This window comes from Onychomys torridus, chromosome 17 (genome assembly GCF_903995425.1).
Source record: "Onychomys torridus chromosome 17, mOncTor1.1, whole genome shotgun sequence".
Classification (NCBI taxonomy): Eukaryota; Metazoa; Chordata; class Mammalia; order Rodentia; family Cricetidae; genus Onychomys; species Onychomys torridus.
In genome coordinates, this window is record NC_050459.1 from 59,217,855 (window position 1) to 59,244,865 (window position 27,011).

At 42.1% G+C, this 27,011-nt stretch overlaps 1 protein-coding gene across 3 annotated transcripts in view; it reads right to left on the reverse strand.

Moving 5' to 3' along the window:
• Positions 1 to 27,011, reverse strand: part of Psd3 (pleckstrin and Sec7 domain containing 3) — a 288,299-nt gene that overhangs the window by 25,183 nt on the left and 236,105 nt on the right. For all 3 annotated transcript variants that reach the window (XM_036209203.1, XM_036209202.1, XM_036209204.1), the window contains 3 exons: positions 13,288 to 13,445; positions 12,363 to 12,507; positions 5,067 to 5,210 (listed from right to left, as the gene is read on the reverse strand). In XM_036209203.1, the coding sequence (XP_036065096.1) occupies positions 5,067 to 5,210; positions 12,363 to 12,507; positions 13,288 to 13,445 (447 nt within the window). The remainder of the gene's footprint in view (positions 1 to 5,066; positions 5,211 to 12,362; positions 12,508 to 13,287; positions 13,446 to 27,011) is intronic.

Genomic DNA, 27,011 nt, shown 5'->3' on the forward strand with positions numbered 1-27,011 from the left:
GATTCTCTGGACACTTAGTATTCAAGGCTTCTCCAGGAGCTGGGATCTTCAGACATCTGAAGTGGCCTTGGGAGCTCTTCCCCATCATTCCAATGATCTCTTCAATCCCTAGTCTCTCCAGCAAATTGCTGCTTGGCTAGACCTGTGGTTTGTGCTGCTAAGGAGACCTCACACTTTATAGAATCATGCTGTACATTTTCCTAATTTTTATGTCTGCTTTCATTTAATGATAAAGCCTGGTCTCAATTTCTGTCCTCCTTCACTTTACTGTATGTGATTAAAGATAGCCCAGCTACTTCTTTGATATTTTGTTTACAAATTTCTTCTGTGATCTAAATTTATCAATTTAAAATTAGCCTTCCCCAATGGCCTAGATTACAGCCAATTCTGCTGAGTTCTTTGCAAGTCTTTACCAGGCATGGCATGGACCCTAGGTTCTAGCACGCTGTTGTTCATTTCTGAGACTTCATGCTCCTAGAGTCTGTCTGCATTATGCCAAACACTACTGAAGCACTCTCTAGGAAACACGGGCCTTACCTTAGTCAGCTGTTTCCTTTCACTGAGTTCTTAAAAGAATCATCTTTATGCTTCATTTGTGACAATACAGGCTTTTCCAGCATTCATCTCAAAACAGTGCCAGCCCCTTCCCAATGTCCAATTCCAAAGTCACTCCCACACTTCCAGCCATTTGTTACAGAAAAAAGTTTCACTTCTTTGTACTGACTATCAATCTATGTGATTATAGAAAACGCCTGAGGTGGGGCAGTTTATAAGGAACAAAGAATTATGAGTCTTCATGCATCATTTTACAGTGCAAGGCAGAAGGCAAGAGGGGACATGAGTGAGTGAGCAACAGAGGGTTGCATTCACTTATTAGGATCCACCATTCAATACTATTACATTGAAGGTTAAATTTCTGACACAGTAATTTCATGTGGTAATCAAACTATATCAAGATGACTTCTGAAGCCAACATTCAATGATCCAACTAACACTTCAATCATAAACAACTGGCTTCAGTCTTAGTAACAGGGTTTGAAGATTCAGACACCTTCAGGGATTAGCCGAGATGTAGAGCTATTGGATGTGATATGATGGAGCCAGCGGGAAGGAAATAGCTTCTTTTGCTTAAATGAATTCACACTGCAAGCAAAGCAAATAAACCAATATACTGCCAAATACAATCTATGTACATTGTTTCAGCTCAGTTTTGCAGGTGTCTCTACAATTACATTTGTGAACCTGTGATCAATCCCACCTTCTCTAATCCCTCTTGAGTAAATGTCTCCCAGTCCAGCAATGATTTAGAGGTTTATAGTGACACATCTTCTCTCTCCTCAGGTCTAGCAACTATCTTAAGTGTTAGACATCTCGAAATAAACAGTGTCTTCATTTTTTAGTAACTATTGTTTTTAAAGAAGGAGTAAAGTCAAATACAAGGGCTGAGGACAAGGCCATCAAGGGAATTTGACGAGGCTACTTCTTCAAGAACACAAATTCTTCCCAGCATAGCTCAGCCCATTGCACCTTGACTGGCTGGACCTTTATGAGTATTTATGTTATCTACAAACCACCTGCCTGCCCTCTAAATCTTTATATATTTTCTAATGTTCCCAGAGCTCAGAAATCAATGAAAACATTTTATAATAAAATGGGAATTAAATAAAGTAGAAATAAGCTATTGTGTAAGGATGTGTGGCTATCGCAGATACTTACCTCCAGAACTGGGAAACAATTTGGTTTCCTTATTGTGGTCTTGTGATGTTTAATAACCTTGTTTCAGAGCCTACTCTCTCCAAAAGCAAGCTTCCCATGGAAATTCTTCCAAGGAAAGGCCAATGAGTCAAGAACAAAACTGTCCATCTCCCAATATACTGCCAAATACAATCTATGTACATTGTTTCAGCAAAAAGTTAGAGCAAAAAGTTCTTAGTTAATTACAGCCCATTCTCAGTGAACTTTGCTGCTGTAGGTAAAAATGAACCTTTTCCTACAAGGCTAACATGAAAATCATTTTGCTTCCTGTAGATGTCTTTGTTTAAGTCCCAAACCTACACATTTGCTGGAATTTCTAATTGTTTACTGTGAGTGAAGGCTTTCAGGAATTCTTAGCCATACAGAGAGCTATAAATTTGGCTTGCCAGGAAGAATTATGTGTCCTCAAAGCAACCCGGGACACAAGTACAATGCATAAACATAGGAACACTCCTGGTGGTGTCACCAGCAGTTTAATATCCTGTCAGAATGAAAGTGATTTTCTTTCTGAGGCTGCAGAAAATGACAAGCACCACTCTGAAACCCAAGGAGTCTCCAAGATAATGACCTGCCCTGGAGTAGGTGAGACTCAATCCTCAAGCGCTAAGAGAGCTGATCCTGTGATTCACCCTGAGTGAGAACACAGGCTGGATTAGCACCCTGCTCCTGTTCTGGCCACCCAAGGGCTCTGCAGCCCTGCAGCTCTTCTCTTCTCACCCACTAATGGGATTTGCTGTCACTTATGCATCTGTCCCTCCATAAAGGACTAACACTAAGCTTTCTGAATACACTCCTTTTTCTGATGTTCCCTCTATACATTATGAGAAACTTTCACTGAGTCATTCAGCTGGTAAATATTCTAGGATCTGGGGTAGAGCTGTAAGCAAAATACACAAACTGGCCTACATTCTATTCAGGAAAGTTCCCTACATTCTACTGAGGGAAGAAAGGAGTGATTCAGAGAACATTGCTTATAAAGCAAAACATGCTGTACAAAGGCCTCCACAAGCACCCACAGGAGATCAATTCTGTGGTTGAAATCACAGCACAGTAGATTCTACATGATCCATTATTTCAATTTTCATCTGAGTTAGTGAAAAACAACGAATCACTTTTCCAAGAGTATTTATTCATCTCATAGAAACCCGTTCTGATGACATTCACACAGTAAGGGCCCCTTGGACCTTCCTCATTGACACAGGCTAATGCAGCTTGACAGACAATTCAATACACTTGAAACCTTAACCTGAATCCGACTTTAATGAGTGAAGTCCTGGAACACAATTCCTTGAGGAAGCAATGATGACAAGACCCAGCTTCCCTAAAGCCAGTCTCAACATTCAGGAAATGAAGTTGCTGTTTCTTGATGGGCTCCATTTTCAAGAAAAGGGCCCCACAGAAGAACCACACATTGGTCTCTGTACTAGCAGTGGCTACCTTCCGGTGGCCTTGCAAGAGCCCCACCTCTTGGGGAAAGGCTCTCCTCCAAGAGTCAAGGGCTCAAAGCAAGGTGCTGAGTGCTGGAAGCAGGGGAGTGAGGTGTTGGAAAATTTAATTAGAAAGTGTGAAACAAAAAGAGCCCATAGTTTCAAGTTACTCCAGACGTGTGAAGAATAATGATTGCTTTTTGAGAACTCACATTTCTCAAGAATGAACATGCCTGGCCAAAGATGAGCTTCTGGCTTTTCATTGAGTTTTCAAGTCTTTTGCTGGCCAGGCTTCAGTAGTCTTTGTTAACAAACTTTCAGTCTTTCCTAGGAGATTTTTCTGACTGGACCAAGGACTCCTTTATAATGGAGAAGAGTAGTGTATGGTTCTGCCATCTAAGTCTATCTTAAATATAACACAACTCAGGTTGCAGCTCCAACAAGCAAGTACAGGGCCCTGGCGCCTGTGGAAACTACTTTAGACACAAGGACAGACTAATGTAAGTCAACACAGAGCCAGCCTAGGGTGAGTTCTAGAGCAGACTGACTTCTTATGGTGTGTCTAGAACAGGACTGTTATAGGAGAAATTTGGGCCTTACCTTGGAAGATAATAAGTAGGAAAACTAAAAACTGTAGGAAGGACGTTGGAGGCACAAATGGCTGAGCGAAGGGATGTGTATGTGGTGGGGAAAAGAAGGGAAAGAAATCTGACCACTGCATGTGGACAGAGTCACAGTCTAGATAGTAGGAAAAGGCAGATCCTCTCAGATTCATGTGGGGACTTTATTTGGAAGATCAATGGGGTTTGAATATAAGAGCTGGGAGAACCGCAGAACAGGTGACACTATCAATGAGGTTGACACTCGGGACAAAAAAGAAAAGGACTTGGGTGAATTAAAGGCAGGAAAGCCAGCAGAAGCCAACTGCTCGTTCACATGAGAGATAAGGAAGCCAGGACGGGCCCAGAGGAGGCACCCAGGTGGTGGCTGTGGCAGAGAGGGTACAGCGTGGAGTACTGCAAAGACAAGACCAGGATTTGAGTGCTCAGGTGCCCCCACTTTCAATCCCGAGGAGGACACGGCATGTAATATAAGAACGAGGAAGAATGAGGACATGGAGGGGACCAGAGGTGCAATGTATACCAGCATACCTGGGCGAAGAGTGTGTGAACAAGGAAAAACCCATGGCATATACATTCTTCCTTTTTCTTTCCTCTCTTTTCTGATTTTCAGAAAAAGATCCTTTGAGGATCGGAAGGCGGCGGTCAAGAGGGAGAGCTGGAGGATGTGGGCTTTGATTTGTGAGAAACCACAGACAAAGGGCATACTTGGGAAGATGTGTTCAGCTTGGTTTGGAATCTGCCACCTTTCCCATCATCACACTGGAAACACCAGACGAAAGTGAATGAGCCAAGACTTAATTCATCAATCCCCTTCTGGAAAGCAGGGTGGCGATGGTGGAGAAAAGTGGACTGATGTCACCTAGCAGCAAGGGTGTGCAGGGAAGAGCAGATGCTATCTATCACCCGCAGCTCATTTCCTCCACTGCACTTTATTCTGACCTAAACGCTGCTGGAAGAAACACAGGGTCACAGAAAGCAGCTGTCCTCCTGGCATGTTTCCCCTACTGGTGTTCTCTTTTTACACTTATCACGGGTGCACACTACTCCTGCTAGGAGGCTATTGGTTTGAAGTGCACTTTGATATGTGTTTGGTGCTTAAATAAAATCGCAAGCATAAGGAGCTACAAGGCCGCCTGTCATATTAGGACATCCTATGTTGGAGCCAGGACAAGGTAATCTCACTACCATGACTGCTATGAGGTGTTTGCTTTACAGATGGATCATAAAACCAAGCACTCAGTAATATCTAGGCTCATCGTACCTCAAACTCCAGATAGTGGTCTTTGAGCTTGTATTCATCGACATCCTTGGCTTTGACCTTCTTGTCTGGGGGATATGAGCGATGCTCAGCCAGCTCAGTGGTGATCTGCTTCAGCTTGCTTTCATGGGATTTCAGCTGTTCCTCCTGCAGGAAATTATGAAGTCATTCAGTGTACAGACAATAATCAAAGAGAAGCACAAGACGCCTGTAAAATCCTTTCTGTTTAATGACTTCAGTTTATCAAAACAGTCCAGTGAGCCTTTGATCCTAAGTCCCTCCCATTGTTTTAGGCCAGTGTTGGTATATTCCTTTTTAAGATGGAACAGAGACTAACATTACTGGCTAAGCTCTCATCACAAAGCCATATCATTTCTGAGCTCTTCACCAGCTGTACTTGTCACCAAGTGGGAACCAGGCCTCTTAAAAGAAACCCTGACAAGTGAGCTACAAGCTGAACAATTAAATTCCTTTCCTGAGAGTCACATGACTTGGCTTCTCATTTCATGCGCACTCAGCAATGCTATTAGCTTCTCCCTGTTTATCATAATGAACATTTATTTGCATAACACTTTCCTTCTGGGGAGAAATTGTGCTACACAGAAATGCTTCTGTGAAACGTATCTGCAGATGAAATTCTTCCCTAGAGTGGCAGGGGTTCTCACTTGCCTCAGCTTCATTGACTCAAAGTTAAACACTGAGCGACTATTGCATGCACAGCATTAGTCCACACACTAGGTACTAGCATAAAACAATTAATTAATCCTATGTATAAGGATCTCCATTCCTTGACACCATTTACATCAACTTAGTAACACACTACCAAAAAAAGATATGCTGCTCAGCTCTCTCATAACATTGAAAATATTCATTCTTTACTTCTTTCTTTCCGTTTTTTGTTTTGTTTTGTTTTGTTTGTTTGTTTTTTTGAGATTCACTCGATAAAACAGGCTGGCCTTGAAACTTCTTCATTACACTCCTTCCTCCACCTCCTGAGTGCTGGGTTATAGGCCCATAATATGCATCCAGCAGCTCTAAACATGCTTAAAGCAAAGATAATGTAATTAGCATCCCTACAATTGTGTAACTGCTTGGCATTCTACTTTTTCATGGAAATTGTTCAAAATGTTGAATAATTTTACATGTGCAGTATAAAATAAATGGATGGCAGATGAAAAGGAATTAAAATAATAAATATATTTTACATAACAGAAGCATAATTCTATATTAAAATTTGTATAGCAAAATAGAGAAGGATTTTAAAGCTATCAGAAAATTAGTAATTCCAAATACTATGTAATATTTTAAGAAAAAAGTTACCCAGAAAGCATGAGTCAAGTACAGTATCTTAGAGTCCTCCAAAACAGTGAGATTCTTAGAACCAAAAGAAAAATAACCTGAGCATTTAGGATCATCAAATAGAAAATAAATGACGAAAAGTAAACTAGATGAGTGCAGACAAGGAGCATGGAGGGAAGGGTGGAAAGAGAACTAGATTCATTTGAAGTACCAGGTATAACAAAATACCGAAAGTAGTCTAGCAAAAATAGGAGAGAGATATACTTGAGATTCTGAAAAATCCATCAGCTGTGCACTGATAATGACAAAAGCCAATAAAAAATCTAGGGAGATTAGTCTATAATTTTTCATTTACCTATTATGTTCTGCCAAGGTGTATATAGACCATGTTACAGATAGATGCCTTTCTAAAATGGATATGCTGAAACCCTAACCCCAAGCACCTATACTAGAAGATGGACGCTCATCAAGGCCAGTGAGAATATAAGGTCTAGTGTCCTTAGGAGACACAAGAAAGCTTGACCTCTCTGCATGCATGCTACACACCAATGAAAGGCTAGAAGGACAGTCATCATCTGCAGCCCAAAGGGAAATAGTTCAGACTCTGACCTCACTGGCACCCTGTCCTTGTGTCTTCAGGGCTTCAGAACTGCGAGGATATGTATCAGCACAGCAGTTATGGAGAACGGAATGGAAGGTCTTTGGAAAACTAAAAGCAGAATTACTAGATGATCTAGCTATCCCAATTCTGGGTAACTACTTAAAGGAATGAAGTAAGAAAAAAATGCATGTACTCTCATGGTCACAGTAGCATTACTCACAATGTCTAAAATACAAACATAAACTATATGTCCAACAATAGAGACTATGACTAATGAAAATGTGACATATAACATTAAATCTTAAAAAAAATTCTGGTCACATACTACAACATGGATACATGAAAACACTGTATGAGATCACTTAGATGGGACATCCAAAAAAGTCTAACCCATAATACTAGGTGGTAGAATAGTGGCTATATAGCCTGGGGATTTTGGGGATTAGGGAGATGTTGGCCAAAAACCAAAATGTCCATTAGGAAGAATAAATTCAAGAGTTCTATAGTATATCAAGACAACTATAATTAATAATAGTGTGATACATATTTCAAAATTGCTAAAAGAGATTTCAGATGTTCTGACCACAAAAGTGGCAATATATCAATTAGCTGGATTAATCATTGTACAATGTATGCATATTATAAAACACACTGTACCTATAAATATCGACAATTCATACTTGTCAACTAAAATTTAAAATGAGATTTCACTTTCTCTTACATAATAATGTTTTTAGTTTGAAGGGCATTTCATATTTTGTCTTTTCAATTTAATTAACTGATTTACTGCCTAGGCTGGCCTTGAAGCAGTTCTCCTAACCCAGTCTCCCAAGCAGCTGAATTACAGATGTGTTCACTGCACCTGGCTTTATTTAACTTTTGCTAGTTGTATTAACAATATTCATTAATGAGGTTCAGTGTGATATTTTAATACATACATACAAATATACATACATACAGCAGGCCATGACATGACAGACGGTCTAAGTATGAGTGGGGTGAGGTGTACAGTTCTGACCAGTGAGGAAGGCAACCACAAGAAATCCTCTTCTGCCACAGCACACACATTCCCATTGTCTTCCCAGTGGGCCATTAGTGATCCCACCCTTGGTCAAACCACAGGATAAAACCAGGAATGAGTTGGGTTGTATCTCAGTAGTAGAGTGATTTCCTAGCATGCAAGAGGCTTTGGGTTTAATACCTACCACCTAGTAAGAGGTCGATACTTCAATGAAAAAGTGAGCACAGGACTCTCGTTTCTTACCGGTGTTCATCCTGTGACTTGCCCTCAGTTAATGTATAGTGTTTAGGATCTAATGATTATTCATTTCAAACTTTTACAAGACAATGTTTGGAATTCACAGACAATAGCACTAGATACAAGAAATAGTAACTTTATGAGGTATGAGCATCCAGAAGTGGTGAAAGACCCAAGGAAGGCTGAGAGTGCCACAGTCATGAGGCTACAAGCCACCTACCATTCTTCCTAGCCAGCTCCCTGCATATCGGAGACACGTGCACACTTCCTAGCTCAGCCTGGATCTTATTCATCACATAGGGCGGCAAACTGGGCCTGTGGTACAAGTTTCAGAGCATTCTGTGCCCATCGAGCTTGAAAATGACTGCTTTGATGGTAAAGGGAGGTCCTCAGAATCGACTGGAAGGAGTATGTAGTGGGGCATGATATTCTGTTTGGACAGCTGCACCAGAAGGAGGGGAACTCTATCTTTGAAGTAGTCCCTCCAGCCCAGCAGAAGGAAAGTGTACTCTGGCAGCAGTAGCATGAGGCAAACAAGAGAAGGTGACTCCTACACAGCAGAGCTGTTCAGGAAGAGCGGGGCCACACTGGCAGCAATCAGTCTTAATAATTCAGGCTCGCATGTTTGGAGGCAAGACAAGAACAAATGAAAAGAAAAGCTCACAAGTGACAGGATAATGAACAAATGTGTCTTAAAGCACCAAACACTCCTAACTGAACCTTTTATTTTTCCCAACACTGTTTATTTTTCCAGGAAAATGCCTATCTTGTTGCTATATACTTTAAAAATCTTATGAAAGAGCCTCTGGTATTCAGAGAGGCCCTGGCTAGGCTGTGGGTCTGTGGATCTGTAGCACAAATCTTAAAAGTTCTTATTAATAAAATCAAACCTGATGCCAGTTATTGGGGTGAATGCTGGAAGATCAGAGAAGAAGAACAAGCCACAGCTACCTCACCTTGCCAATCCTTCAGTTGATTCTGTTTCCTCAGACTGGAAACCTCTGTGTCCTCATCTGAATGGGTCTCAGCTGAATTGCTGCTAAAAGCCTAAAAGCTTAACCAGCTCTAGTTCCTGGTTTTCACATCTTATATACCTTTCTGCTTTCTGCCATTATTTCCTGGGTTTAAAGGTGTGAGACACCATGCCTGGCTATTTCTAGTGTGGCTTTGAACTCACAGAGATCTGTCTGTAGTGGGTAGTCATTCTAGCCTTGGCCTGGAAGTTCCAACCCCCATTGAGGCTTCGGTAATGGTCATGCCTACAAGGCGGGGCAGAGAGAGGACGCTGAAGACCCAGGATCAAAGGAGAGGCCTCCCTTGGTTCCAGGACCCTAGATGCTGGAGGTAGACCCAGCAGAGTTCTCCAGAGAACACCGCCAGACTGCGCCATACTTTTCCCAGACCCTGCAACCTATCCCTTCATTTGTAAACTACCCCACAAAATAAACCTCCCTTTTAACTATGTGGAGTGGCCTTAATAATTTCACCAATAGAGATCCATGCCTCCAGAAGGCTAGGATTAAAAGTGTGAGTGCCACCATTTTATAGCCTCTGTATCTAGTGGCTGTTCTGTTCTCTGACCCCAGATAAGTTTATTAGGGTGCACAATATTTTGGGAGGACACAATATCACCACTTGGATCTGAAGCTCTCATATTTACAATCACTAGGAAAAGCACTGGTTCTCAATGGGCGAGGATGAACTTTGACCCCAGAGAAGATAGGGCAATGTTTCACTAAACATACTCATTACATACGAAAACTAAATGCCACTCTTCCTTCCCTGATGCTTGGTCCTTTCTATCCCTAATACTTTTTAAGATGAATTATATAGCAAAAGTCATGCTTATACGCTTGTACAGTAAATATCTAATACAAGTTTTAAAAAACATATCATAAAATCTACCCTGAAGCCAGGCCACTTTTCTTACCACTGGTTTTTCTTTTTTATACCTATGAGAATATCTGTCCTCTCTCTTCCTCTCCATCTTCATCACCTTACATTCTCTCATCAAAGAAGACCAGCATGGATGCTCTTCCCATCACTCAGGCCAAAATGTTCTCATCAAGTTTACCCAAGCCTTCCCTGCTGCCTAGTAGAAGTTATCTCTTGCCTTTCTTTCATCCGGCTTCCCTTCTGCTTCTCTTACTGCAGACACTCCGTAGTTGGTTATTCCCACTTAAGGAACTACCAAAACTGTGTCTTACGTAAGGAAGTGCCTTACTTAGTCTGTTTCCAAGCCCTGGTACTAGAACACTTAGAGTCAAAAGGAAGAGAAGGATCTAGGAAAGGACTTTGTGGAGAGAAGCAGAGTAGGGAGACCAGGACACAGTGAGGCAAGGTTCCACAGGTAGGTTAGGAACCAGTCAGTCCTCAGCTGCTCAAGCCTAGGTGGCAGCCTTTCTTCTCATCCTTCCCAGCCATGAGAACTGCGCAGTCACGTGCTCAAATGCTTCCTCTTCCATCCACAAGTAGCTTAGATATTCTCTTCAGGATTACTAAAGCTCCTTCAAGGGCCTTTGTGCTTCTATCTTCTTTAAACTCTTCCATCATATAGTAACAATAATAACTTCTTTGTGTGTGTATGTGTGTGTACATCTGTGTGTATGTATTATATTCACAAGTATAATATGCATGTTTTGCTGTATATACATTATATACATGCACGTGCTATATATACTTTTGTTTATATGTATTATTTACACCTGTGTGAGATGTGCGTATGATAATAACTTCTACATTACAGGTTAGATCACATTCTTATCCTGCTTGAAGCTCTTGTCTTGAGGATACGGGGGGGAGCTCCCAAAGCATTCAAAATCCTACAAATGGCAAACATTCCATGGTTTAGTGTCCCCTTTAAAATACACATGGAAGTTTAATTTCCATTGTGATGATATGAAATTGTGAAAAGGTGACTAGGTTGTGTGAGTTTCACACTCATGGGTGATTGGGAATATTGTTTTGAGTAGACGTGTGAACTGTTAAGAAGCAGCTTGACACCCTCATCTTTCTCCTGCTAGCTCCTTCCTCCCCTCTCCAGATGATGCACTACAAGATTACCATAAAGCAGGAGGACCCTGACCTCACAGGAAAGGAAGTGAATTTTGTTTTGAAGTGAGTTGCTGACTCTGTGGTGTTCTGTTATAGCAGACCAGATCAGGACAAATTTCTTTCATGACATAGTCCTGGCTTACCTCCTCAGAGGTCTATTCCTGCTTGTCTCCAGGCTTCCTGGGCCATAGTAACACGGACCTAGCTCCTGTACCCCAGGCTTCTCCTCTGATCACCCTGCCCCTTAGCTCACACCTCCTTTAATAGATTATCTTCCTTTCAGCTTCTCATGGGATCTCATGCTTCCCCATTCACCTAGCTATCCTGCCCTCTGTACCATCCGGCATTCTGGACTTAGGATTCTCTATGGCCAACAAACACAACTACAAGTACTTGCTTCTTAATGCCAGTGTCTGGCCCGCCAGTTAGACGCCATGACTTCTGCAGTAAGAAACAAGAATTCTGTGAAGATGTCAAAGTAACTTCCCAAATCCTTTACTGGTCAATGGCAGTGGGGCTATTTCAGACATGGCTAATGTTGGCAGTGCCTTGGGAGACAGCTCTGAGGGGGAGGAGTATGATGATAATCTTGAGATTAATCTGACAACAGCAGAGACATTTATGTAAATGAACCCAGAAAAAAACCCCAGCTCTTTACTTTGATGAGTTTAGGGGAACCAAAAGTTATCGCCTCTGCCCTGAGGGCAAGGAATTCAACTGGATACCCCCAGTCTCACTCTATAGTGAGAAGGGATTCATGGAAATACTTTTATACTCCTCTCTCCATAAAACAGTAAAAGGAAAGTAATGGATGACGGATGAAAAGCTCATTACCAAGCCAGGATATTGCCCCCCACCCTAGGTATGTAACAGAAAATTAAGATTAAAAAAGTAAAAAAGCATGCAAAGGTGTTTGAAGTATAAATTAGATCACACTGCATTCCCCATTTAAGCAAGTCACTGATACAAGGCCTACCTTACAAGACAGACTGAAATATGCAGAACCTTCCAATATTAAAAATTAGCAAACATTATATCATTACAAGGCATGTTTTTCTAAGTACAGGGTATGATCACATGGGCTTACCTGGGATAATTTTGTGGTGGTGGCTGGCAGAAGTGGGCGGCTAAACTTCTTCTGAGAGCCAATGGCTGCTGGGAATGGTGGTGCAGAAAATACAGCTGCAACACAGTTAATTTTGCTTATCCACCCTTGCATTTCCTCTGGACTCCTAAAAGAGGAAGACATGTGCATGTCAGGGTAGTGCTGCATCTAGGTAGAATACACTTTGTCTCTTTCTTATCACGGATTTAAAATGGCCCATTAAGATAACTGACTCTTAGTGTACAAGTTCACTGGTTCACTGGTGATTAACATTCTCCACAGGGCTCACTAAGGGAATGAAAGGCTACAGGACTGATCGGCATCACATTACAATGTTGTTACTCTCTCTGTAAGATACATAGAGAAAATGGGATATACGCTTTGTAACTCCCCCTTTCCTTGGAAGCTAGTTAGTCTAGGCCCAAACTAATATTAAAGTTAACTCATCTCTTTTAATCACACATTTTTTTTTTAATTGAACTCAGGCATAGAAGGAGAAGGAAATATAAAAGAACATGCCTGACCACTGTGGGAAAGAATGGATAGTTTCCTCAAATATTAACTACACATTTACAACACAACCCAGTAACTCTACTCTTAGGTAGATACACAAGAGAGATGAAACACTGATATACAAAAATTTGTATGCCAATGTTTATGGATCATTCTTTAAAAGATATTATTATTGTGTATGTATGATGTGTGTGCATGGGTGTGTGTGAGGGGGGTGCCAAAGCATGAGTGTGGAAACTAGAGCCGGTTATCTCCTTCCCCCTTTACATGGAGAGTGGGAGGAAGAAGGGGACGAGAGGAGGAGGACAAAGAAGAGGAAGAGGAGGAGGAGGTGGAGGAGGAGGAGGAGGAGGAGGAAACTAAGACCAAGTAAGAACAAAATCAACCAACATACTGGGTTTGGAAAAGCAAGACCCTCCAGTCAGCAGTCTTGAGTTTAAACACGTTTGGCTTCTTCTCATAGTCAGTGGCCTTGGATGCTAGGGCGTGGTGCACACTCACTGCGTTTTTCAAGTCTTCTTCCGACAAAGCCTTCTCGGGTTTATATTCATCCTGCAGATAGATATGAAGAAAAGAAGCACAAGAGTATGACCCTTGCTCAAGTTTTCTGAATCTGAAATTAAAGGAAAACATTTTAGAGCATCCATGACAATCCATGGGAAAGTGAAATGTGGAGTACAAACTCCTGATAACTTTGTGAGTGCAACATCACATTTTTGAACAATGTGCAACAAGACAGTGAATGCACACAAAGGCATTTTTTTTATAAAGCCTATGTGTATATATATATATTTGTGTGTGTATATAAATTATGGCGGTCTGCTGAGGATGGCCAGGTATATAGCCATATTATGGGAACCTGCATCATGGCCAGCTCCAACAGGCAGTATAAACCAGTTCCAGAATGAAATGGACGCATGCAGAAGCTCACAGTTAGCATCAAGAGACCTGCACTGATGCTGGGAACAATGCCCCTTAGTCCTTTATCTGCACACACTACATTTTCCTGAGGCTATTTTTTGAGGCAGTTAATATTATCAATAGGAAAATGAACAATGAAATAAAGTAATTTCCCTAGCTCTTCTGATGAGAAAAAAAAAAGAAAGATCAACTTAAGATAAATCTTGGTTCTATTTTTCTAAATAGGCATAAAAAATACATAGGAAGATGTCATGCATATACAGTTTTATTTTTTGACAACCACTATATAATTCAGTTTTCAAAGGCCCCTTTGTATGGTTACCCTCCAAACATGACAGCCAAAACAAAAACTTCATTAGTAGAATAATAATCAGAATTAAAAGTAGGTTTATCAATTATTTCCAGTAGTTGCTGGGTTCACTGTAATAAATGAAGGTTAAAACCAATGTAAAAAAAAAAACTACCTATCTGCTGCATACAGTGACAGTACGTATTTTGGATGTTTAATAAGCCTATGTTTCTCCTATAAAGAACACACACACACACATACACACACACACACACACACACACACGCACACGCACAAGCACACGCACACGTACATGCGCACACACACACACACGCACACGCACAAGCACACGCACACGTACATGCGCACACACACACACACAATCACTTTCCACCCTACAATGAACATATGAAGGGGAAGATGTTAGTATTCTCATTACTGGCTGTTTTTTTTTTCCAGGTTTTTTTAGAAAAGCAATTAGTACTTTCCACCTTATTGCCCTGTTTTTCACCAATACCATTCAAACCTCAAATAATTCAAATATATTAATGCCTGTAACTTATTCAGAATGAATGAAAAACAGACAAACCAAATGTTGATCTTTATTCACCCTATCAGCAGGGAGCTGAGAGGCCAAAGTTTTCCTTTAATCATGAAGTAAACACCAGCAGCCATCTAAAGAGTTCCCACATTCACACTCTTAAATGCCAACTTCCAGAATGGGATACAAGTCTTGGTTTATTTAAACTCAGGGATTACACTTTGCTGCTGACAGAGCCTTGTGGCAAGATAAAATGATCAAAAGACAATGAAAAGAGAGTATTGAAAGTAAAACCAACATATTAAAGCATATGTTTTATCATCCTATCAATCAGTCCACATAACGATAACCCAGCTATGACGGGAGGTCTCTTCTGCATTTTCGAAAAACGGTTTCCCAGTGATTCAGTATTCTAAAATCTTTGACTCTTTTCACGTAATTTTGAGTAGAAGTTTCAAGTACAGGGAGCCTCAGTACAAAATCCCCCCTAGCTTCAGGATCCATGCTTTTCCCAACACAGTCTCTTTGTTTCTAGACAGGAAACGAGAGAGAGAGAGAGAGAGAGAGAGAGAGAGAGAGAGAGAGAGAGAGAGAGAGAGAGAGAGAGAGAGAGAGAGACGGACGGACGGAGGGAGGGACGGAGGGAGGGAGGGAAGGAAGAATCACAGAAGGGAGAGAAATGATCAGCGCTGAAATTATCTCTGAGAATCACACATACCTCCATTCTCATTATTCTCATGCATGTCTTTCTCACACATCTGGGATTGGCCTGCTGTGACATTAGTCCAGGATGTACACGAACATCTGGTTCTGGGCTCCATGACTCAGGCTTTACTCTCAATTCTTCTGAGTTTCTTTCTTTTTTACATGTAATTTTTATTACTACTTTTATTTTTCATCTTTTGTGGTCTTTTGAGATGAGATCTACTATGTAGCCCTGTCTAGTTTATAACTGACTGAACAGATGGTCCAGCTTCAATTTTACACTAATTCCCCTGCCTCAGCCTCCCCAGCAATGAGATTAGAGTTGTGTCCCACCACACCCAGGCACATTTTCCTTTTTTAATTAAGGAAGAATTTAAAACTATAACTTTTTTGAATATGAGTTACACAGTATAATACAGCTTGGAAATTATATCTTTCACTGATCTCTAGATAGTTTATAGTTTTACTTTTGTATATGTTTTTCAATCTTAGTAATAGAATGTGCCTAAAGCTTTAGTTACTTATTATATATATTTTTAATATTGTTGGCTTAGTTTATGCTCAGAAAATACGGCCTATAAAGTCTATTTTTCATTGAACGTTATTAAGGGTATTCATGTAGCCACCTGCGTGTTGATTTTTGCTTATGCTCCTTAAAAGGTCCATTACTTATGAACTATGTGAGCTTTTATAATCATGCACAGTGATTGGTCTCCTCCTTTCCTTACATGTTTCCATACTGTCCATTCCCTTCTGTGAGGCAATGCAAGGTTTCCCTCCATTTCCAATAGCCTTCATATTTACACGTTCATCTCTCTACAGCTTAGTGCAGTTAGGTGTACGTATTGTTCTTAAAACTATGTGCCACCTATTATATTTAAGTATTCAATAAACTTTTGTATGTGGTCATGTAAAGTGGAAATTTCAAAAAAAACATCTTCCACATAAATTTTGTATTTTTTGTTTTGTTTTGTTTTTTGTTTTTTTGTTTTTTTTGAGACAGGGTTTCTGTGTGTAGCTTTGAGCCTTTCCTGGAACTCACTTTGGAGACCAGGCTGGCCTCGAACTCAGAGATCCCCCTGCCTCTGCCTCCCAAGTGCTGGAATTAAAGGCGTGCGCCACCACCACCTGGCTAATTTTGTACTTTTTTGTGTGTGTTCCTCACACATATCAACAAGACTTTTTAAAATTTTAATTCTTTATATACAATTACATCTCAACTGTAGTTTTTCCCATCTCCCCCCATAACTTCCCCTCTCCCTTAGATCCACTCCTCCTCCATTTTCCTGAAGGGAAAAAAGAAAGAGCAAGTCTTCCGAGATTATCAACTGAACATGGCATAAGAAGCTACACTAAGCCTAGGAACAAACCCTCATGTCAAGCTGGATGAAGGGACGTAGGAGAAGGGAAAGGGCCCCAAGCACAGACAAAAAGACTCAGAGAGACCCCCACTCCTGCCACTAGGGGTCCCACAAGAACACCAAGCCATGCAACAGGATGAATGCCTATCCCAGTTGTCATCAGAGAGGCACTGGCCAGCAACTGATGGGAGCAGATGCAGAGACCCACAGCCAAACACTAGGTGAAGCCAGGGAACCCTGAAGAAAGGAGAAGGGAGGATTCTAGGAGCCAGAGTTGAGGACACCACAAGAACACAGCTCACAGAATCAACGGTGCAAGGCGCACAGGACCTCTGGGGACCCCCACAGAGATGGCAGTGACAATCACAGACGCTGTCTGAGTCTGCGCTAGGTCAACAAGACTTTGAGTGAACTCATTACATCTCACCTGTCTTGTTGTCGTTAATCCCACTGGCTCTCCTTTGCGTGGTCATTGAAATGGCCAGAAACTAACACCACAGGGAAACAACACAATGGTATACAATGGTCGCACCAGGGACTTAAGGTTTCCAGATTTGGATGTACTTAGTGCTAATTGACAGTTCTTGTACATCCCCATGGTAATCTCTTCATTCTCTCCTGCCAAATGGACACAACTCCTTAACTAACTGTGGTTTAGAACATGGGTATCTAGATACAGAGCTTGTGTGTTCAAATGCCTGGTTCTGATATTTAATGTCTGTATGACGTTAGATGGGTTAAACTCATTAACTGTTACTTTTTTTCTCTAATGAACTAGTGAAAATACCTTTGCTAATAGAGACAATACCTTTAGTTTGCTTCTTAAATGATCACCCGCCATTCCCTTTTTGATTCTTTAAGTACCTCTTAAGGTGTCACAACTAGTCTTATATCAACACCTGTATCATGGTATCTAACAAACTGCTATGAACTAATAATAAAATAAACTACTACTAATAAGCCGGTTGTTCACTATTAATATCAATGACTTCAGTGCTTGAAGGCTCTATAACTACCCCTGGTGTATATTCTCTCTGCTAATATTTCCATTAGAACGGAGGTAATGCATGGCATTCTCAGACTGCTGTACACCTATAATGACTACAGAAAGGCTACATTTACATTTGCCATGGATCTTACGAGTGAAAGTGAGCAGTACTGTCATCTTTTTGTTCTCTTCCAATATATTCTGTCCCATTCTAATGCAGACGTTTAATTCCCAAAGTCTTATGCTCACGCCATTACAAAGCTGCAAACTTATTTCATCTACAGCATTTAGATGTTGAGCCTTTTGGAAGTGATTGGATTAGGAGTGGAGTCCTAGGACTTCTAAGAGGGAAAGAACCAGAGAGAAACTCCTGATCCTACCACGGTATTGCTAAGTTTAAGGGACCCTGGTCAGAGCATATACTGCTAGAACCATGAGCCCAAACAATCCTCTTTTCTTTGAAAATAAACTCGCTTTAATAACTGCTATAATAGTCAAAAGCTGGCTAATCAGCTTTTAGAAAACACTGTTTTGGAAGAGAATGTATCTCAAGGCAGGCTGAGGTACTCTAAGACACATGCCAGTTCATGCTGGGAAGAAAGTTCCCCATGGGGCAGAAATGGAAGGTGGGGTCTGCTTATTAGGACTAAACTTAAATTAGGGGTTTTAAGTCTCTTGGTTTCTACTTTTCTAGTTAACAGTAAAACAATATTATTGTTACCTTACATGCAAAATATTAACAATAAGGTATGTTTGGGTAACTCAAATTACTATAAGAAAAATGAAGCACCAAGTCCCCCCACCCCAACCCCCAATGAGAGCAACTCCGGGTAGTGTGGCAATTCTCAGGTTGACAATGAGAGTGAACAGCAGTGACTTTACCCTGGTAGCTTTAGTGTTTGCTGCTTAAGCTAGGAGATGATATTCAAATGATGGGGTTGGGAAGGAAGGAAGGAATAAGGCACAAATTAGTGTAATCAAACCATTTCAAGCCTAAGACTGTTTGCTGTGGAAACTAAATGTAAAACAGAGAGAATGATAAATCCAATCAAGGCATTTTCTATAAGGAAGGAAAAGGCCCCATGACATCCAATTATGGTCCATTTTCTCCAACAAATGGAGGTGAAAATGATGCCCCCGAACATGCTGCTCTCCCCCGTGCTCCCAGCAATCTGTACTGCTTTGTCTGGTATGACTCATTACGGCACTCTGCCAGCCTACCAAGCAGTGTGAGTGTGAGTTCACAAAATTCTCCTCTTACATTCACTGAAGGCACGGAATAGAGAGTTCTTTCCTTTACAATGTTTGTTGATGAAAGCTTTTGTGATGCCAAATCACAAATTATTGCATCAAGTTTGAAATAATTCTCTTCTCAGGTACTATGAAGTACAATCTGGAAAGCGACAAAACTCATCAATGTCAATGAAATGTATGCTCAGATTCTCTGTTTATTGAAGTATTACTTACTTAATGCCTTATTAAGTAGTTACAATTGATATATGCACTTAAAAACAACTAGCCAGTCCAAACACCCTCGATGACCCCTGAGAATAATGAAGGAGAGATGAGAACCCCTGTTTAATGGTAGGAGGCTGTGAACAGGAATATGAGCAGCTAAGGCAGGTAGGGTTACAACATGACTGAGTGTTTACTGCCGTTCCTCCCCCAGAGCACTTGGCACACTGCATCTCTGGTCAGCTCTATGCTACAGTAAGAGAGATGCTTGGTTTCAAAATTAACAAAAAATACCAGCAGCTCACGCACCCAATGGTCTTAAGTTGTCTAACAATGCTTGGTTCTCACATGGTTATAGATGTTTCCCACAATCTGCTCATTCTCTTTTAAAAATTCTAGCATTTTCAGTTATTTTTCTAAAATTATCCAGTTTCACCGTTTTATTGTTGACACAGCACAAAGTATGAGTGTCTCCAAATCTGGGCAGAAGGAACAGCAGCAAGTCAACTGAAAACAGGGTTTGATCTTTCACTAAATCAAGCATGTATGTGAAAGTCACTCACACAGTAAAGCAGAAAGGAGACTTGAGTCTCACTTAACCTAATTTTTCATACACAAACCATGCTACAGAAGAAAAATACCCTATATTTCTATAGGAAGAGGAGTTGAGAGAATAAGCCAAGGAAAGCAAAAGATCTGTGTTTGTTTAATTGGGTACATACAGTGTCTGTTTTCACATGACAATAATGGGGTGACCGTGGCCTCAGAAAGATTCCTTACTTGTTGGCACTGACACCTCCTCAGTCTACGGCAGGGCACTCACACACTTTCACTCCTCAGTCTATGGGCAGGGCACTCACACACACTTTCACTCCTCAGTCTATGGGCAGGGCACTCACACACACTTTCACTCCTCAGTCTATGGGCAGGACACTCACACACACTTTCACTCCTCAGTCTACTGGCAGGACACTCACACACACTTTCAGGGAGAACTTGGGCTTCATTGAGGCACAGGAAAATTTCCAGGGTAAAACTGATAAGTGAGATTTAATGAGTATGAAGTTATTTGGAAAGAGAACTGCCCTTGGGAAAAGATTATAGGATTCTTGGACCAATATCTGAGGGGTTAAAAAAAATAAAACCCAAACACCAAGAAGCCTTAAATTTTTTTTAAGTGAAACTATAATTTCTCACTATTGACTTTTCTAACCAGTGCAGGTCAGGGTGGTGGAAGAGCACTCCTGCTTTCACTCAGAACTAGACTTCACAACCAAGCTGTTACAGGCATGCCTGGGGCAGAGAGGGGTGGAGAGGGAGAAGGGGAAGGAGGGAGAAGGGGGAGAGGAAGAAGGGGAAGGAGGGAGAAGGGGGGAGAGGGAGAAGGGGAAGGAGGGGGAAGGGGAAGGAGGGAGAAGGGGAAGGAGGGAGAAGGGGGGAGAGGGAGAAGGGGAAGGAGGGAGAAGGGGGGAAAGGGAGAAGGGGAAGGAGGGAGAAGGGGGGAGAGGGAGAAGGGGGGAGAGGGAGAAGGGGGGAGAGGGAGAAGGGGAAGGAGGGAGAAGGGGGGAGAGGGAGAAGGGGAAGGAGGGAGAATGGGGGAGAGGGAGAAGGGGAAGGAGGGGGAAGGGGAAGGAGGGAGAAGGGGAAGGAGGAGAAGGGGAGAGGGAGAAGGGGAAGGAGGGAGAAGGGGGGAGAGGGAGAAGGGGAAGGAGGGAGAAGGGGGGAGAGGGAGAAGGGGAAGGAGGGAGAAGGGGGGGGGAGGGAGAAGGGGAAGGGGGGAGAAGGGGGGAGAGGGAGAAGGGAAGGAGGGAGAAGGGGGGAGAGGGAGAAGGGGAAGGAGGGAGAAGGGGGGAAAGGGAGAAGGGGAAGGAGGGAGAAGGGGGGAGAGGGAGAAGGGGAAGGAGGGAGAAGGGGGGAGAGGGAGAAGGGGAAGGAGGGAGAAGGGGGGAGAGGGAGAAGGGGGGAGAGGGAGAAGGGGAAGGAGGGAGAAGGGGGGAGAGCTCTAGAGCAGCAAGCACACACGGCTGCCAATCAGAGTCTGATCCCCTTGACTCACACACACAGCAGAAAAGGAGAGCAGAACTGGACTCCCCAAGTTGTTCTCTGACCTCCAGATGTGCGCTACGGTGTGAGCATATGCACACACTGCAAGATTAATGTGTGTGTGTGTGTGTGTGTGTGTGTGTGTGTGTGTGTGTGTGTGTGTTAAGGGTTACTTGTATTATTACTACACTGTGGTCAGGTCTGATCATCACTCACAGCACTTTGGTTGTGTCCAAATGCAGTGAGGACAAACCAATAGGTAAGTCATGTGTCCCCCTCTGCATCTTTTACATGACTGGTAAAGGTGTAGTAACAGTTACTCAAAGGAAGGAGGGAGATGAAGGCACGTGTGGAGGGAAAGAGGAAATGTGTGAAAATAGCACCCATGCACAGAGGAACAAGGCAGCCTGCAGTGACCTGAACTCACCTTCCACTTCCGGGAAAAGGGCCCACAAGCACGGCATGAAACAAGCGAGCTTCTGTTAGCTGGGTATCAAACTGGAACTTGGTTTTCAGCAGAATCCCGTAAAGCAGAGCCGAAACGCTTAAAACCCCAAAGACTGTGCTTCCAGCTGCAGTATCTTATTAAGAACTAATAGTTTTTAGAAACTGTGATTATACTCTGTATCACTCACACAGTGGACACATTATTCTACTAGACTGGGTCATTAATCTAAATTAGGATGCATGAAAACTTGGGTGTGGTCACAGTTCTCTGGGAAGGGGTATTAGGCTTCCAAGCCCAGTTAGTTCCCTGCTTCTTTAAAAAGTATTAACTATTGTAGACGGAAAAGGAACGAAAGTGGGTGTGTAACCTTTTCAAAGCACGAAAGGTTACAAAGTCAGCGCTTCCACAAAAGGAACTAAAATGCCCTGAGTGCACAGGATTAGTGAAGAGCCATAGGAGGCCTGACTGGGATCAGCCTGTCCTGGTTCTGTGGGGTTTAGCACATGAGCTCTGGGCATCTTCTGGGAGATCTGGACTCCTCAGTGTCTTCTTCCTGCCTGGCCAGGATTGCTCTTGATTCTAACTATACTTTAAACAGAAAAACAAACAACCCTTTCCAAATGGACTTTTATAAAACCTACACATAGCCGCAACACAGTTCTCTTCCAGTAACACAAAGAATGAAGAAAGATTTGGCAGGAAGCACAGAGAGCTCCCAGTGTGGAAATCTTGCCAGACCATGATTGGTTCCCAGACTTCAAAATAGTCTTAAGTGTGCAAGTATTTGTATGAGCCCCAATTCTGGTGGTGGATCTCACAGGTTGTACCCTGGAGGCTTCCAGAAATTACAATCTGTCATCCACCCAAATACATTCCATGTAGCTGTACCACTGGGCGATGAGCACCGTCCTTATCTTATGTGTGCATCTTATTACCTCGTGTTCTTCATAAGATGGTTTTTAGAGATCACTAGCAACTCACAGCCTAAGATTGGCCTTTTCGTCTCTGCCATCAGTTCAAGCTCTGTGTCTGCAACAGGACATTTTGTTAATGATTCTGACAACACTATTCGGGTGAAAGTCAGAGGCCATTGGGAAGGGAGCAGAGAGAAGAAAAGCTAATGTGTGTTGGGGGGAGCTATTCAACAAGACCTCTGTCAAAGGGAATGACAGCTCAGGCCTTAAATCACTCTAGTGAGAAGGCAATGACGGTAAAGATTCAGAGATCAGGAGACATGAGACAGACACTGGGATCCACAGGAGAGACACCAGAAGAGGATATATGAAGTTGTCCATACACTCCCTGCCTGTATCCTCAGATTTTCTCTAACCTAGCATCTACTGCCCATTACTCTACCAAAATTCTTTTTTTATCACTGATTTTCTGGTTGCTGAGTTCATGTGACACAGTCTAACTCCTGCCTCTGATGACTCTTGATGTCCATGACAGCACTTTCTCTTAGCTTTCTCAGTTCTCAGGACACTTCATTCAGGTTCCTTCACAACTTTTCCTCCAGTACATACGGTGTGTCTGTACTCCCAGTTCTGATACTCTTAATCCTTAAAACTGGAGGGATGTCATCTACTCCTATGCTTTGGAATGTCAATAATTTGTTGGTGACTCTGTAGACTATATTTCTAGCCATCCCCTTCAGTTCCAGAGTTGAATTTGCATAATGCCCATTGGGCACAGCCACTTACTATTCCATAGAATTTCCAATTCAACACCTTAGTTCAAACTCACCCACTAGACCTTTTCCTGTTAACATAACCTAGTCAAACTAGTCTGCATATATGGCTGGATCTGCTTCTAAGTCAGTTTTCATACTGCGAGTAGGCTGATCTTTCTAAACTCTTAAGAATTCTGTCACTGTCCATTTCAAACAGTTCGCATTAGCTCCACACTGCACGCAGACGGTCTCAATTCTTTAATTTGGCTTTGTAGGCCTTTTAAATCTGCTCTGAACACTTTTTATAGTCCACTGATCCTGAAGCTCCCCAAATGTGCTACGGTTTCATGTCTCAGCATCACATAAGCTTGTCCTTGTTAGAATCCCTATGTGAGTTTTACGTTTTCCTTTGTCGTTTTAACCTAGGCTTAGCTATCACTCTTCCATGGTCTTCCCTTCTTTTCTTAGGTATGTCTCTTCTTAGTTATATGTGTTAGTAGCCCATTCCCTTCCTTGGCACCTTTATAGAGTCAAAATATCCTCCTTGTTCTTGATCTTTTCAGACAGAACACTGAACGTTCCTAACAGAACAGATATGTTACAGTCATATCCGTTGTTTATAATATTCTAAAACCCAAGCAGGGTCTTAAAGATGAGAAATCATTATGATCTCAAGTCCTAACTAATATTATTGTAGTTTGTTGGCTAAAGTTCAACTTAATGAATACTTTTGTTATATTGAAGTGTCAATCTGGGAATAAGAAAGGTTAGGGTTAAAATTATAGAAAGTTATCATTGGTGTGCTGGGGCATGTGTGTCATGGTGCATGTGCATCGTCAGAGGACAAGTTTTTGAAGTCAGTTCTCTCCTTCCACCTTCGTGTAAGTTCCATGGCTCAAACTCTGGTGGCTCTTCCAAGAGGTATCTTCTAACAAATTCTCCCCAAGTGCCAGCCTTAGGAGATTTCTATCAGGGTCCAGAACAGACGCTACAAGTGGCTAAGGATTCTAATCTGAGGGATGTCAAATGGATCTAAGCACACTGAGTTCTCCAGTCCATTCACTTCATCTTCTAAGTCAATTCCATTCTACTCAGCTTCTTTTCTGTTCTCATACTTAGCTCCTCTCTGTCCCTTCTGATGTCCTCTCATCTCTATCTAGTTCTTTCCATCTCTGTCCTCATCTTTGTTCTTCTCAATCCATTTCCCCAGTGCTGTGAGGGTGTAATGGCACACAGGTAAAGCCATGTTTTCCGTGGCGACAGCGTCTGCTCCTAGCAGCACCAATTACTTCAGTGAGGAGACAAGCAGTAATTCTTTTGCAAAGCAATGTGAGACTTGAAGTTTTCAGGGTGGCAGAGAGAGAAGAGAGAGAGAGGTGATAAGGATTCACACATAAAGCAATAAATGTCAGCTTCCAATTATAACCCCAAAGGGGAGTGACTGAAGGGGAGTTCTCTGGTATGGTCAACTAAAGGCTATAAGATCAGTTAGGGAATCTAGGAACAGCTCCTGGCTGAGGAGGAATTAAAACTTAATTTGCACAAGAAAGAAGCTCCGCACCTATCACCTGTTTGGCCTTGACAGCAATCTCCTTGGGTCAGTGGGAAGTAATTCTTAATTTAGTAACTAGCCAGTGGCTAAGACATCATTCCAGGAATGTGAGCAGTAAATCTCTTAAATTAGGGTCTTGTGAAAATAATCTGGGGAGAAGGTAAGGAATTGAGGATTTAAATGCTAGTGGATATTTTCTCTTATCTGTAAGAAAGGTGAGCTAATGTTTATATGCATCTGTCCTTGGATAAAAAGGTATCTTAGCTGAAATACTTTTGTCTGGAGAATGGCCCTGGCCAGATTTCTGTTAATAAAAACTAAACACGGCTGGGGACAGTTATCCAATTACCCCAAATGTATAGAGGAAGTTGTGCCCATAAGATTGAGATGCAATGTTGAGATTACATGTACACATAACATGGAAATGCACGGTAAATGGGGAGAATCATAGCTGTGATTGCACAAGAAATTTACAAGACATAGCCAGTTCATTCAAGAGGCAGTAATTCCATAATGCCTTGGGTGATGGTTTCCTCTAACAGAACCCTTAGGTTGATCTTCTGAACTCTAGTTGTCACTGCTGTATACTCTCATGGACTTTCGCTACCAGTAGCTCTCAATAATTTTCCTAGAGGGAGTTTAGAAAGCTGAGGGGAGAACCCACTAGCGCCCCACTTGTGACTAACAAAGTTTTTTTGGTTTTTTTTTTGTTATTTGAGACAGGGTTTTTCTGTGTAGCTTTGTGCCTTTCCTGGATCTCACTCTGTAGCCCAGGCTGGCCTTGAACTCACAAAGATCCGCCTGGCTCTGCCTCCCGAGTGCTGGGATTAAAGGCATGCGCCACCACCACTGCCCTGCTAACCAAGTTCTTATGTTAGTGTCTGAGAAAGTGCTGTACCATGTGACCATAACAAGAGGTCAGGTAACAAACATGACAGATGTGAGAGACTAACTTCAGGTTCCTGGACAACTTCCTGTTTCGGCAGCCTCTTTAGCTGAGACGAAGCGAGGAGGGAAGCTGGGTGAATGAAGGCTGAGCACTGGGAGTTTTGCCCCAGTGTTTCAACACATAGCTTAGCTCTTCTGATGATTTGTGGCTTTTGTTTGTTTGGGTTTTCTGGAGGAGGAAACTTCTACTATTCAATCTTAGTGAAAGCACAAATTGCATTTTCTTACATGGATAAAAATCATTAGAGTCTATTTCATAGTTGAAAAATCTTGATGAAAGGCTTAAAGTAATTGCAGAGCAGTTCGTAAAAGACTGCTGTTCCAAGGGCAAAGGGGTTCTGCGCATGTGCACGGTGACTCTGCAGCTACAGTCAAAGAAAGATTAGTGGCCAGCTATTCTGTTCCTTTAGAAGAAGCTTTCGATTCACAGTCAAGTAAACAGAAGCCTTGCTTCCTTCTTACACTAGCAACCGTCTCCAGTATACTGGCAGCCATCTTGGGCTGGGATGCAGTGATGAAATAATACCTGACCACACGGGCACTCAGGAGGGAAGACTCGTTGGGCAAAAATCAAGGCATCTGGATGGAAAACTTAGGTGTAAGAAAAGAGACTGGATGCAAAATCTAAGAAGGCTAGTGATGTTCAGGACAGACACTAAATCCTAAGCTCTCTGCATCACCGCATGAACAATAGGCCTATCCTCACAGTGAGCTGATTTGGTGCTAACAGGAATTCAACGGAATTTGGTCTAGGGAAATGCTGGCCTTTTTCTCATTTAGTCTGCATCCCCAAAATAGGAGCTCCTTGCCTTCCGATGCAATTTTATCATAATAAACATTGCATGTTGGAAATATGAGTCATAGATACACTTACTGCCCTTAACCTACCAATCATCAAGTCCCACAGTACCAATTTACCCTCCTGTGGATGACTGAAGCTGCAGCAGGACTGATAGGTTTGTGCGGGATGATTATTGATTCTGCATCACTAGAAGGTGAAAAGAAAAAAAAAAGAGAGAGAGACTCTCACAAGTCAGGACCAAATGTAGAAGACAAGGAGCTGAAAGGACTGAGAGGTGTGACTACCTTTCTCAGCGATACTTTAACTTTCAGGACGTAATACTGCCATTCCAAGAGCAAGAGGGAGGAGCAGTGTGACCCTTCTTGAACCCAACAGAGAGAGGTCTTGTGGGAAGAG